Genomic DNA, 14,929 nt, shown 5'->3' on the forward strand with positions numbered 1-14,929 from the left:
GAAACAGACTGAAGTCCTTGCACTGGCATCACCTGAGGGAGTGATCTAAGCAGGAGTGTGAATGAAGTCTATCAGCATCAAATGAGGCAATCATAGTAATAATCAAGTAGAAACAGAGGCTGGCAGGAGTTAATATCACAGTGTGAGTTAATGCAAGGCTTACGGAGAGTGGGAGGAAGGAAGGTGTAGTGATCCCCTTATCAAAGAAGGGATACAAGTTTGTCACCGAGTCAATACAGGAGAATGACTAAAAATTATCCCTTAAAACAGGGAGATGTTAGAATCTTTATAAAATTTGTTTATCAGAGATGTCAACTATGAGAGGTAATGATGACAAATTTAAGTGAAATACAGGATATATCATAGACAATATAGACGAGACCCTAGTTATCTGGAAAGGACTAGAAGTAACAAGTTCAAGCTTGATAAAGTTTGATTAAAAAAGGCTAAGAAATTTGGATCACCAAATAAAATGGCAGACTGGATTACATTTTGTAATAATGGTGGTACTACTGGAATCAATAGAGTGCTTTTAAAATAAATAAATTTCTTGATGGGGATGATAGGTTGACATACTAGGTAGTTATGTCTTGCACATAAGTAATCTGATAGCTTCTTATAGCTTTCAAAAATATTTCTTCTGCATGGGTTGGAGAGAATAAGAGGTAGGTGCAGGTGGTGATAAGGCATGGGTAGCATGCTAGCAATGAGGTGTCATCTGCCACAGGTAGGTTTGATGGCTTCTTGCAACTTTAATTTTCTTATGCAAGGCTGGGGGAGAAAGAGAAGGAAGTTTTGATGACATGGATGAGTACTACCTACAACAAGGTGTCATTTCTGGTGCTCCATCATAATAATTCACACCAATTGAGGAACGCATAAATAATATGCACTATGTCAGGCTTATCTGTAAGCAGTGACGGGTCCCTGTCTCTGACAGTATAACCTTCAACATGGAGTAAGTTTAAACTAATTAAAAATGTAATAAGTAAATTATAGTAAAATAAAGTAGGCATCAAATATTATAACACATATGTACAAAGTAACATATGAATAAATGGAGCAAAGATCTTACAAACCAAAAATAAAACTGCAGCCACTAAAAAGCTTTAATACAAGACCACCCCTTCAGGTGTATGTTGTCTACCTAAGCAGTACTTAAAACTTACACCAGACCATTTAACTGAGCATAAGAAACCATAGCATTCTCAGGGTGATGGCGGCAGGTGATGTGCTGCCTCTCTTTGCCCTGACATCATAGACATTCTGTAATAGTGCCAATAGTTGCTTCATTACGTCACTAACATGAGAAGAATCAAGACACTGGCTCTCAAGGTGAGACACTGGATGAAGAGGCCTAATAATGATGCCTTACGTATGGTGTTATAGCTTATGTTACTTATGTTCATGTAAATTTCTTAGGTATAATGATTTTTAGATGCTATATAATTATTCAGGCACATTCTTTTTTGCTGCATCCATGTGTAGATTTCTGATTTTCCTTTTTTGTGGTGGTAATAAAAGAAGAAATCCTTTGCTAGCAAGAAAAAACAGAACAAAGAGAAAATGGAAGGAATGAGCGAGCAAGCGAGCAATTTAAAACAATAAGGTGCTGCAGTGTGATGATATGGAGCTGCTATGTAATGTTAAAAGCAACTAAAATTTGGTAGTGACTTAAAACAACTAAAATTGTGTTACAGCAAGACAAAAATGTTAAAAGCAACTAAAATTTGGTAGACTTAAAACAACTAAAACCGTGTCATAGCAAGACAAAAATGTTAAAAGCAACTAAAATTATGTTAGGGTAAAACAGTAGTACATACATACATACATATACAAAATGTCTCACCCCACAATGGGGGTTAGGTATGACAAAGCACACAACTTTCACTTCAACAATTATTCATATCACCCTCTTAACCATTTGGTCCCAACAAAGAGGAAGCACTCCTACCTCACTAAGGTGATCAGTCACACAGCTTGGACAGTTCAGTCCAGAACAACATTCCTACATGGCAAATACTCTCCCCTACCACAATGACTGCTCCACACCTGTGTGAGGTTAATAATGTGTGAGGTCGCAGAGCTGCGTCATTCCTCACACACAACTGTCCTGCATTTGCTTCTGACATGCACAATCATTCTATTACACTTCAGTGTCAGCCCTCTGATCACTGTGGTAGAGGAGTAGGAATATTACCACCATATTCCCTACACATCATGAGGTGACACAGGGATAAAGTGAGGTGGTTTGGGTCCCCCTCTTCTGTTGATATTCAGCAAAAGACAAGACAACAATAATAGTAGTAAAGAAAACTGTGGTTGAGTAAATATCTCAAAAATTAGCATGACAAAAGGAAATTAAAATTAAAATTATATGGAAAGACTTGAGGCTGCAAAGGAGGCCAGCCTCCCTAATGCAGGAGTACTTCATGCCCCATGGCGAGACATTTCTCCCACCATCAAAACAGCAGGAGAGGAATTGCTAATCTCTGCCATCTTCATGGTGGCAGCTAAAGCCTCTCACCTCTTCTGCCACCTGCAAGGACTGCTTCCCATAGGGGGAGAACAGGTCATGAAATGGAACAAGCCTGGAAGGATCAATTCAGTTCACCATCTCCCTAGCCAGCCTATCAGCATTTTCACTCCTTGAAACTCCCACATGGACTGGGACCAGCAACACCCAACATGGTAGCCTCCATGTTGGAGAAGATTGAGCCATTCAGGAACTGATAAAACAAGATGAAGGGAAAGAGGACTAAAGAGTTCTAAAGCAGAAAGAGCACTACACAAATAAAATTGTAAAAGGTGAAACAGGAAGAGGAGTGAGAATATCAGAGATAAAGGAAAAGACAAGAAGAGAAAGAAAAGAGGATGGTGGACTAAGAGATTGATGAAGGAAAACAAGGAAAGGAGAAGGAAGAGATACACATTACACTCAAAACCCTTAACTTATCTCAGGTCTTAACTAATTCAACCAAGCTTTAAGTTACACTCAAAACCCTTAACTTATCTCAGGTCTTAACTAATTCAACCAAGATTTAAGTAAGCAGACATTTATTAATAATCAAATCGAGGTGCTGGAAAAGGAGTATTTTAACATTTAATCCTTGTGCCATTTTTTAAATTATAAAACACAGGAGACATCAAATTTTAAAATTTGTGGAGGTAAAGGGACCAAACAAGGAAATTACTGAAGGCCATAAGTAGCAATAAGTTGGTCTGCCTTAGCGACGTAAGCCTCCATAGCTGCCTCCTTGGTCATCCCCTTCCGGGAGTTCCAGGCATCCCACTTCGCCTTGCCCTTAAAGTCCAGCATGCCTGGACGCTCTGTGGGAAAACAAAATCCACACTTAAGACAGCTGACTCCTGCAGCTTCTACTTAACCTTCACAAAATGTTGTAGAGCAAGTTTAGAGTAATTATATTGAAAGATGCAAGAATTGTACTAATTTTGCACCTTACCAAAAATTACTGTCATTAACTCTTCAAGCTTAATAAAATGTGTAAATCAAGAGAATAATTTCCAAAGCCACCACTGACAGCAAATACACCTTCTAGCACCTGTAGCTTTGTTTCTGTACATTAAAATTCTCAAACAGAAGTAGTGTTATGTTACCAGTAGCAATGAAAAGGTTGATTTCGTTTCCCAACATCAAAATCATGGCCATGACTGCAAAAATTTCCTAAAATTATGAAGTACTTAATTCACAAACAGCATATTCATTAACAATTTTTCTTTTTAGCATGAGTGAGACTGACAAAAAGGGAGGTGTTCGGTTACTGAGGTTCCACTGTGTATGCATATATATATATATATATATATATATATATATATATATATATATATATATATATATATATATATATATATATATATATATATATATATATATATATATATATATATATATATATATATATATATATATATATATATATATATATATGTTTTCGAATAAAATTTTGAACTCATCATTGCTTCAGTTGCAGCATCATAATTCCGTTCTAGAACAAAGTTACTTGATTTCAAATATTAAAATACATAGCAAAAGCTGCTGTTTATTACTAATTTATAATTTCTATAAATATGTCCTTCATTTTTATATATTTGGAGGAGAGAAAGAGTGTAAGACAGTAATTCAATCCTTGAAACAAGGTAAACGTGATCCTGCTGAAGAGCCTCAATGTAAACTGTTTTCAGCACTCAGGAGTAATCCTGAGCCACCTGTGGCTCTCTCAATGACCCCCAACACCATCACTACTGCACAACTGCATTTTTCCAGTAGCTTTTTCAACAGCAAAGATCACCTTCATTTTGGCAGTAAATAGGTTACTCCTCTCCGTCTCCCTCTGTAAGGCTTCCCTCACTAGATCGGTGACACTTTCCAGCTACAGCAACACTTGCTTCACTCCACTATCCCTTCATTTTGTCAGCCCAACCTTGGCCTCACCTGTGTTGATGTCTCCCACAGTGACCTGCTTGTACAAGCCATACAGCTCCTTTAGCTCCTCATCGTTGGGCTGTGTCTTCAGTTTCTTCACATTCTCAGCAGCCTCGTTGAATTTCTGAAATATTAGGAATTATTAAGTATTTATTATTAATTTATTTAAGGATAGCAGCCCTGTGATATATTAGCAAACAGCTCACAACAGATTAAGTCCCAGACTTGAATCCTAGGCCATTATATAAGTTAGGTCTTCTTTTATGCTGTAGTTCCCATCCACCTAGCAGTGCACAGGTACAGGAGGTCAGCCAAGGAGAGTGATGGCCTTGCCCCTGGCAAAAGCAAGTGGCAAAATTTTTTTTTTTTTTTTTTTTGGTGTGTGTGTGTGTGTGTGTGTGTGTGTGTGTGTGTGTGTGTGTGTGTGTGTGTGTGTGTGTGTGTGTGTGTGTGTGTGTGTGTGTGTGTGTGTGTGTGTGTGTGTGTGTGTGTGTGTGTGGACATTTGCTCTAAGACCAAAAATAGTCTACACCACAACCTTAGAGGAAGAATTAGCAAAGTGAAAAATAAACAAAAATAAATAAATAAATAAATAACAGATCATGATGTAGTATTAGGACTGTGCAGGTGTCTAAGGTGCATGCAGTCTTGTAGCATATGTGAACAGTAAAAGGATATATCTTCAAGAAGCATGCTGCAACTTTTCACCTGTGTAACTGACACATGAATGGAAACAGAGCAGACACAGCATGGATTAGCAACAGGTTTGCAGCAGATCACACTTTGGGATATTTGTAGTAGAAATTCATATGAAGTTCACATATCACACTGATGCATTTGCATCCCTTGTGGAAAAAAAGAACATTGGAAGTGTTTTATGTTTATTTGTTTCCTTGCAGGGCACTGCTGTTCCTACTAGAAGATTGAAAAAGATCAAGTAAAATATAATTACAGCTTAATACCAACAATGTCTAACAGAAGTGAAAGAAAAACATATGTAAGAGTTATCAGTATCAGCAGTCGGTATCACAATCAGGACTGACAGATGTGAAATACTTAAGGAGTGGAGAATGTGATGAATGTGCTCAGAAGGTAAAGATTTACTTGGTTTGACAAGTCAGGAGAAAGGAGGGCCATAAGAGTGTTGTAGTTGGAAGGAAACCAATGGGAAAACTGAATTAGACCTAGAGACCATGTATAGATAAAGACAAAAAAGGATGAATATCATGAGAAGAGACAGTCTACAAATGCAGAATAAGGGAGAGAGTCATAAGCTGTCAAACCCCATAATAAGGACACTGAATGAATTGATGAAAATGTGGTGAAAAAGTAAAGCTATTGCTTAACTACTACCTAATGATTAAAACATCCCCACTAATCAGTAAAATAATTAGCAAAGAGAACACAGATGGAAGTAAAGAATCCTATCTACACACCAGGCATGGATCCCCCAAAAGACAATATTTGAGGCTGAATGCCATCCCTCATATCAATGTCAAAAAAAAAAAAAAAAAAAAAAAAAAAAAAAAAAAAAAAACGAGGAGGAAATTGCCAGTCTGTTCCTTTGCATGAGGAATACTGTGGTAACATTCTTCAAGGCTAGCTGCAGTGTGTTTTCGCCTAGCATGTAAATGCTGAGATAAGCATACATATCAGCCAGGAATTTCCATTAGTAGTAGTATGCAATACATACGAGCTTCTCAGTTATGTATGCTATTACTGGAGAAAATTATACGACTGCAAAGAAGTTATTATTAGATGTTCCCCAGCTTGGAGGTTGTTATGTGAGGTTGGGGTAGGAAGAATGTTCTAGAAGAATTAAACCATTACACTTGAAACCTGAATTCCTAACAAGTATTGGGACTGTAAGAACACATGAAAATCACAAGACTGTAAAAGGCCAACTGATCTCCACAAGGCAGCTCCTGACATCCTGAGGAGTTGCAATACCCTGGCGTCATCTATAAATATGCATTATATCCAAGCCACTTCAAGATGTTGTTCAGCAATATATAACCAAAGACATATATAACAGAAAATAGCCTCATCTCAGAAGCACATCAACTCAAGAGAAACACGACCTGTCAAATGAAAATTCTTTGTTACCTTAATCACTTTGGGGATGCTGTAGATGACAAACTGTACATGTTAACTACTGGAAGGTTTGGAAAAGTTGCATAACAATGACTGTACATCACATCTGAGGTAGGAGTTGGAGGCAATATTCTCAAATAATAGAAACCTTCCTATCTCCTTTGCCTTGTGAATAGCCTTGAGTCATCATGCCAATGGTGTCTAGAAAACAATAGCAATTCTGTAATGAGTCAAGTATTTTTGGACAAGAGTAAGAGATTTTCCAGGAACTTTGGAAATTACTGTTATTGTTAAAAATTGAAGGAATTTAAATTTTATTATCAAGAATTGATAAACTATCATTGTTCCTGGTATAGGAGGTCTCACAACTCCAAGGTAACAAAACTAACTTTTACAAAATCCTTGTGAACCAGGAGAGAAACATTATTTGAAAACTAACATCAATAAAACTCAATCTGGTTGTCATGGAGTTTTCCAGTGCCTTACAGACCTCCGGGTAAAAAGCTACCATATAAAGCAAGGTCAGAATTATTTGGTAGAAACCATGACTCGTGGCAGCTAATCTAATATTTCTATACCTGTTAACAACTATAATAAAACTAAATTGAACAATAAACTAAATTATAGCAAAAGTACATCAATACCAACTTCAAATAAATACCCAAAAATTCTATTAAACCTTTTAGTCAAAACAGAAAGAGGAAGAGATCAGTTTGACATCAGTCAAACTATCCCCCCTATGATGCAATGATGGGAGAGACACTGGCATGATGACAATTGTGCTTATCTGTCTCACCCTGATGGATAAAACATTTTCTAGTGAGTAAAACTTTATACTGCACACATACACCATACAAGAGCATGTTGCAAGTCTAATGAAGCCTGTTAAGATGTGATCCTGCAAAACCATTTGTGGCATTATTACAGAATCCAGTTGTCTGTCCCACACTGGCAGACCAAACTTGATTTTCTGATGTATCATTAATGTCACAATTTTATTTCTTTAATGGAGAATTTAAGAAATCATAAGCAGCAGCTAAATTAGGTTAGATTATTTGAAAAAAAAAATATATGGCAATGATGCATTTAATTAAATTTACAGTGTTACTTAATGGCAAAAATAGTTTGATGTGGCTCAATGAGACTTTGGCCATGATCAAGAAAAAACTACAGAACATGCTGACTTGCTATTTCTTACTCCTAATCTCCCTGCTCTGATAACTGATAAGCTCAAGTAATGACATTGTGCATGTCTGCACACCACTAGAACCCAAGGCTAACTTTCCTGGCTTTTCATAGCAACAGTATATTAAGAGGAGCATCTGTGTTGCAGACAGCTGAAAGGAGACTAGAATGAAGTTCAAAAAAAGACTTGGAGACAGTGTGTGGAAGAACACCTGAGAAGGATGACCATCAGAGAAGAGATCGTATACAGCTGCAAAAAGTGGGAGACTCATAAGTTGTCCAATCCCATAAAGGAATATAAAAGCTACATATGAAACTGTGATAATTGGTCTCAACATACTTCTGGATTCCACATCTCCTTTCGGATCTTAGCTGATGTAGATTGATCACAATTAGATGAAACTCAATAAAAAAATAAATAAAATAAAAAATAAAGAGCAAGCATAAGTTAGTCAAATAATGCATAGTACTAAGTAGGCAGTTCAACACATTTTCAGTAGGGCAAACTGAATGGTTTCAAGATCAAATTACAGTATAAGAAAAATACACATTTAAACAGACAAAGGGATACAAATATTAATGATGGAAAACCATAAGACAGATTCAACCTGTAATACAATCCGGGATAAAAAATGCTATTACTGTAATGTGTATTTTTTGTGTTAAGAATCTCGACCACATTAAAAATTGTAAGAAACGTTTAGCATACTTGAAGACAACAAAATAAAGACTTTTGGAAGTTCCTGGGGAGAGCTCAAGCTTTTCTGAAATGGATGGGGATGATAGGTGGAAATAGGTAGGTATATTTCATACAAGGACTGCCACATGTAATCCTGGTCACTTCTTGCAGCTTCCCTTATTTCTTATGTTCTTATGTTCTTATGAAAAGCCTTGCAGTGATATGTGACCAAGATTGAAGGAACCATCATAGTAAATTAAACTTGCATAGCAGTTAGTGTGATTTTTGAGATGTGCACAATAGACCAAACCATGGGATTTTTTTATTTATTTACTTACTCATTTTCAAAGTAACCATCAATCTTAACACATCAGCTCAAATAGAAAGTGTATTTTGATCATGGGCTCTATTAATGGTTAAATCTTACAGATCGTAAATAGACATGCTAACTCTAACCTTAGTCGACCACTGAGTCAAGGCAACATTCCACTGGAATAATTGCTGAAGTTATTGATTCATTCCAAGACTGAAGGAGATGGGGTGGCAAAGCAGGTTGAATATTGTGAAGTAACTCGATGGCAGAGGTGAGGTGTGGTAAGACTGGAAGAGCTAGATATGATACTTGAGACGGGAGCTGTGGTAGAGCTGGATGAGGTGTGGCAAACATGACAGGGGTGTGGTAAGGCTGGATGAGGCGTGGCAAAGATGACAGGGGTGTGGTAAGGCTGGATGAGGCGTAGCAAAGATGACAGGGGTGTGGTAAGGCTGGATGTGGTACAGACAATAGACGAGGTAGGGTATGGCTGAAATTAAGCGGTACCGATTATAGACGGTGTGAATTATGGATGGTACTGGTGAAAAGTGGTGTGGGTAAGACAACAGGCGAGATGTGGTGTGTGGTTGCGATGACAGGCAAAATAAGGTGTGTGGCAAACATGACAACTGACATATGGCGGGGTACACAGCACAGAAACACCTTTAGGAGTCACCAGAGCTTAGAAGGCTGTGTTATTTACATAGGCCCGGCTCGGCCACCTCCCAGACACCTCAACTGCATTCCAATGACAAAACAAGAGAATACAGGAACAATAAACAAGGCCAAAGACAAGAATAGATAGTTACCTCCTCCAGAGACATGATGAATATGAGGTGGTGGTGGTGGGCGAGGAGCACACGAGATGGAATGAAGTGGAGTGGAGTGAACTGGACACCGGCCGGGCACAGAGGAATGAAAGTCGTAGGTGACGCTCACTAGCTCTCCATTACGTCACTTGCTGCGAGTTGCCACAGCCTGCCACCGAACTTTTATAATGGCAGAAGCTCGGCCTCTACTTTATTAATTGCCTTATTCTCTGATAAGGACTGATTTCAAAGGCCACAGAGGTGATGGGGTAGGGTTTTCGTAAGTGCTTTTCCCATGGGTAATGCAGAATTCTTGTCAAGCTATCACAAGGGTTATGAAAACACTCTTGAAAATAAACTTCAATTACAGCTTGTTGAAGGTATAACCCCAAATAGCTACCTTATCAAATATACCCTCAGTACATATCACTACGGTATGTTCAAAAGTAACAGAAATAAGACGGTCCAAGATGCAGAACCATATTAATCTCCTCTATATGGTTGCAGTTTTTAAATAGGTATTGCGGACGCAGGTGCAGTAGTTGATTAAAGTATTAACTGTAAGAAGAGATAACTGATGATTAGTCTATTAATACTTGAAATCTCTTGTAATAAAGCATTAACATTTTCTTCTGTTTACTTCTGCCCTGGTAAAGGATGTAGTAGTCTCGTATTTTACAGTGTTTCTGTAAAGTAGGTGACATGCAGGAATTATGAAGTTATAAGGTGAAAAAAGGTAGCTCTTGTATTGTTAAGCCGTTCATACGTGTTTTCACAAGAATGCATCAAATCTTAACAAAACACATTGCATTCCTTCTCGATATTCTTTAATATAATTTTAACTGTGCAACTATAGTCGATCCACATTTGATATCAGTGACGCACAGTGATAAGAGAAGTGACTGAGTATAACACCCATTTGAAGAAGACATCATAATTTATTAAGTTAGGGGTTCTCAACCTTTTGCAAGCTGGGTCCCCCAAAAGCTGGTTCAATGCAGTTGTGGTCCCACTCCTCCCTGCGCCTCCCACTCAACCCCCTCCCCAACTATGCCACCACAGATAGATAGATAGATAGATAGATGGAGGGAGAGAGGGGGGGCATAACAGCTGCATCTTCTTTGTACTAATAACCAGTGAGTCTGATTTTCCGTGATTTTTTCCCCTCCCGTCCTATGCTCGAGCTTCTCCTAGGGGAGAAAAAGATAGGGCAGGAAAATTAATTACAAGAGATGTCTTTATAAAAATGACTAGTGTCTCATAGTTTTATGGTCAAGTGTAATATATGAACTCCTTGATCAGCTTTACCTAAAATCTACGTATACACATGCAAGGAGTATTTAAAGTCTCCCAGTAACAGTATGACACATAAGAGTACAAATTTGCGTCATAGAGTTGGCATCATCTCATCTATACTTTGGCAAGTGTCACTCAGCACGCACCGGAGGATTACACAACCCAAGGAAGGAAAATATATGTTTAATCAAGGACTTGGCACAACCGTCATTAGTCACTCACAATCAATTAAACTTTCTGCTCTCTATCTATCGCTACAATCACCAACTATTTTCCACTCTCTCTCTCTCTCTCTCTCTCTCTCTCTCTCTCTCTCTCTCTCTCTCTCTCTCTCTCTCTCTCTCTCAGTCATATGGTGTAAGGCAACATATCTGCCGAAAGAGATCCTGAGAGATTACAATGTTGCTTAACTCAGTGGAGGAGGAGAGATGTGTACGTCAGTTAAGTACAAGGCTAAGTTCAAGAGGGTGATAATGAGATCAAAATGATGGAGATGTCTGCTGGGAATATACATGGCTGCTGATAACACTACCTCATGAGAAGATTAAAAAAAAAAAAAAAAAAAAAAAAAAAAAAAAAAAAAATATATATATATATATATATATATATATATATATATATATATATATATATATATATATATATATATATATATATATATATATATATATATATATATATATATATATATATACATACGTACATGCATACATACATACGTATCTATTTATTCTATCTATCTATATCACGTATGTAAGAACACTAGATCAAACTAATTAGCTTATAACCTTAATAAAATGCTCTTAATCCTCGTGTGTATGTGTAAAGAAATTGAAAGAATACAGAGAGAGGCAACCAGCAAGATGGTCCCGGAGTTGGATGACTTGGCATATTAGGAGAGACTGGACTGTACTGCCGTTGAGAGAGAGAGAGAGAGAAGCTGGTGGATGAAATAAATTAATTATACTACTACTACTACTACTCCAGCTACCACCGAATCCTTTTCTAACTTAAATGTCATGCAATCTCCTTTCAGTCTTTGTTAGGGTTATAGGACATTCGTGTGACCGTAAAAGTATGTGTATCAGCTTTGTCATCAAGCACACATTTGATGGCTCGGTGCAGAGCGTGGAGCAAGGTCGTGGCTGCATTAATGTTCAGATTCGATATTCCCGCAGACTTATACAGGACGATCGTGCCAAGTTCTCAAGAGAAAACTTGCGTATTTTAAGGGTAACAAAAGAAAGTCTAGCTACCGGCATCGTTGGAAGTTTTCAAGAGAAAATGTAAGTGTTTCAAGGTAAACTAAGAAAAATGAAGTTCTCATTGATGGGGCTAAATATTACTCTAGCCAGAGACCAAAGATGTCATAGAAAACATTAAATATGGTCAGAGGATAAAAGTGAAAGATGAACAAGCACAGTCATCCAGATAAGGATAATGAGAGCAGAAGGAAACAGAAAAGTGTCTACTTTTAATAATCTCAAACAACAGTACCTCAGTGAGGAATGGGTATCAATCAGAGCTTCTGGTCTTTTCCATCAGACAATCTTTGCATACAAATAATGAAATTATTCACTTAACAACTTTGATTATGCTATCTTCAGATTATTTCCTTAATGTTACCTATTTAATCCTGTTGCTGCAGGACATTTATATTTTTGCATCTTTCCATGGATTACTGAGTTTTATTCCCAGAATGGTACTGAACATTTACACATCCGTGTCTGGGCATCAATTTAGGGTGACGAAAGTGTCCACGAGCTCTGGCCTCTCAGGCGAGGATGAAAAATAACACTTTAATGTGGAGATCTCCCTTGGTGACAGGGCTGCTCCTGTCTCCAGTGATGAGTGAGTGTTGACTTTATTTCTAATGAATACAGCATAACTGTAAGCAGTAATGATAAGTACACTGACAGGAGCAGATAGAAGGTGAGAGTGGGAGAGAATGGAGGAAATAATAGCAGTAATTAGTTATCATTATTATTATTATTATTATTATTATTATTATTATTATTATTATTATTATTATTATTATTATTATTATTATTACTGCTGCTGCTGCTGCTGCTGCTGCTGCTGTTGTTGTTGTTGTTGCTGCTGCTGTTGTTGTTGTTGGTGGTGGTGGTAGTGGTTTTGGTGTTGTAATTTATTATGATTTAAATTTAATGTTGCACATTAAATTAGATCTTATACTTACATCGGTACACACATGATTTCATGGGTGGTGCCTTCACAGAGACTCATGCCATCCCCACTGAGGGATCAATTCAGCAACTGGATGAGTGAACAACAGACAGCTGAGTAAGAGTTTACTGTGCATCCAGATCTTTTTTACCATTTCATGTCTTACTGCAACATTACATTGGCTGACATCACATCATGGTCAAAAGTTAATATACAACTGCTTAGTTATCACTTGAATCTGAATGCAATATCCACATCATCATCACCATCACTATATCATCATTGTCATTTTGTTTAAAATTTTTATTTTCTCTTATAGGGTTGGATGCCTAATAAGACTTTCCTAGTTCATAGATTATATATTCCCTGATGTTCATCCTCATCATGTCTTCCTTCACACACCATCCCTCGGTTCTCTTTGGTCTGCTCAGTGGCCTCATTCCAACTACAGTATCTCCAATCCTGCATCACCACCTCTGTTCCTTAATGGCATCCTTCTTTCGACCAGCAAACTTGCCATCTCTCCAATTTCTCCACACAGCTACTGTTCATATTCTTACCACTGCTTCTACTCTAGCCTCACGAGACAAAATCTCTCCCATACAGCAGAAATGGGGTTCAAGTTGGTGGTGCATGCATGACTCTTCACTCAGAATATTGAAATACACATTTTAAGAAGACATTGATTTTATTTCTCTGTTGGTACTGGGTCTCGAGGAAGGACGAAAGCAAGTATATCACCAAGGTAAAAGGTGATGGCATTGCTATACTAATCAGAGCTTTGTATGTATTACGAAGATTAGTTAAAAAGTTAAATTTAACAGTCTCTCTCTCTCTCTCTCTCTCTCTCTCTCTCTCTCTCTCTCTCTCTCTCTCTCTCTCTCTCTCTCTCTCTCTCTCTCTCTCTCTCTCTCTCTCTCTCTCTCTCTCTCTCTCTCCATGACAGATCACATAAACCAGACCACCGTGGTAGACAAGAAAATCCTTGCCAGTGTTTACAGATCCCATTTCCCACAGACCTTATAATCAAACAGCTTCTAATAATAACATCCAATTAATTAATACCTCCAGTGCTTATTGTACTGGTACGAAAAAAAAAAAAAAAAACAGACTGGAGTATCCAAGACCATTAATTTGGGAGCACATCTTACTACTCTCGCTAATGGTAGTATGACCTTGTTCTGACATTTCTGAAGTTTGTTGCTGGTTCCTTAGTTTTGAACCGGACGCCGCAAAGTAGTACGTGGCGGAATCCATTTGTCACAAGGAACAAAGCAAATCTTTTATTGTATTCTAAAGCCTGAGAGGGTGGTGTAGCCTCTGGAGGACGAGGAGCTGTCGTACAGGCGGCCCTCGTCCAGCTGCAGGTACACGCGATCGCCAGACCTCAAGTTAAGGACAGCGCTCTGGCTGCCCATCTGGTAGCCCGAGGCGTCCCCGTAGGCACTCACCACCTCTATGCCGTTGTGGCGGAGGCTTATCCTGTGACATGTGAAGTCAAGATAGTGAGAAAGTAATGTGACAGTGTTGGTGGCTGAAGGTATGAAGGCCAAGAAGTTTCTGGCGAGAAAACGTAATATCATGGCATCACTTGGAGCTCCACAAATCCACATTTTTTAATTATGAGTATCTTTAAACGTCCTTCTTACTGTTCCCTATCGTTTGGAAGGCTGCTCGAGACACACGGGACAATTACGCCACACGGGCACAATGGACAGTGTTTCATACAGGGCATACGGATAGCACACGGCACACAGAGCACGAAACATGTAACCAAGATAAAGCGTAATAAAACAAGAGTAGGTGGAGGAAGGATAAATAAAAGCCCTTTTTCCTCTTTCTAACTAGAAGCGTATCGGTTTCTGACGATGGATGGAAATCAAGTACAAGAAAAATAGCAGAGAGACTGTGCTGGTCGAGGA

The 14,929-nt window shown here is 38.1% G+C and overlaps 2 protein-coding genes across 2 annotated transcripts in view; both read right to left on the reverse strand.

Annotated features, from left to right (window-relative positions):
• Positions 1 to 3,040: 3,040 nt before the first annotated feature.
• Positions 3,041 to 9,687, reverse strand: LOC135107700 (acyl-CoA-binding protein homolog). Its single transcript, XM_064017878.1, has 3 exons — positions 9,525 to 9,687; positions 4,454 to 4,568; positions 3,041 to 3,330 (listed from the first exon to the last, which is right to left on the reverse strand). The coding sequence occupies exons 1-3, from the start codon at positions 9,537 to 9,539 to the stop codon at positions 3,191 to 3,193; spliced, it is 270 nt and encodes an 89-aa protein (XP_063873948.1). The 5' UTR covers positions 9,540 to 9,687; the 3' UTR covers positions 3,041 to 3,190.
• Positions 9,688 to 13,849: 4,162 nt separating this feature from the next.
• Positions 13,850 to 14,929, reverse strand: part of LOC135107701 (uncharacterized) — a 5,974-nt gene continuing 4,894 nt past the window's right edge. The window contains exon 4 of the mRNA XM_064017879.1: positions 13,850 to 14,489. Coding sequence (XP_063873949.1) covers positions 14,291 to 14,489 — 199 coding nt within the window. The 3' untranslated portion in view covers positions 13,850 to 14,290. The remainder of the gene's footprint in view (positions 14,490 to 14,929) is intronic.

The sequence above is a fragment of the Scylla paramamosain genome, chromosome 15 (assembly GCF_035594125.1).
Source record: "Scylla paramamosain isolate STU-SP2022 chromosome 15, ASM3559412v1, whole genome shotgun sequence".
NCBI lineage: Eukaryota > Metazoa > Arthropoda > Malacostraca > Decapoda > Portunidae > Scylla > Scylla paramamosain.

What these genes read in the sequence shown, in the direction of transcription:
- LOC135107700 (XM_064017878.1), bottom strand. An exon ending in TGTGGGAGACATCAACACAG is followed by an intron (nt 3,331 to 4,453) that starts GTGAGGCCAAGG and finishes GTTTTCCCACAG; the next exon opens with AGCGTCCAGGCATGCTGGAC.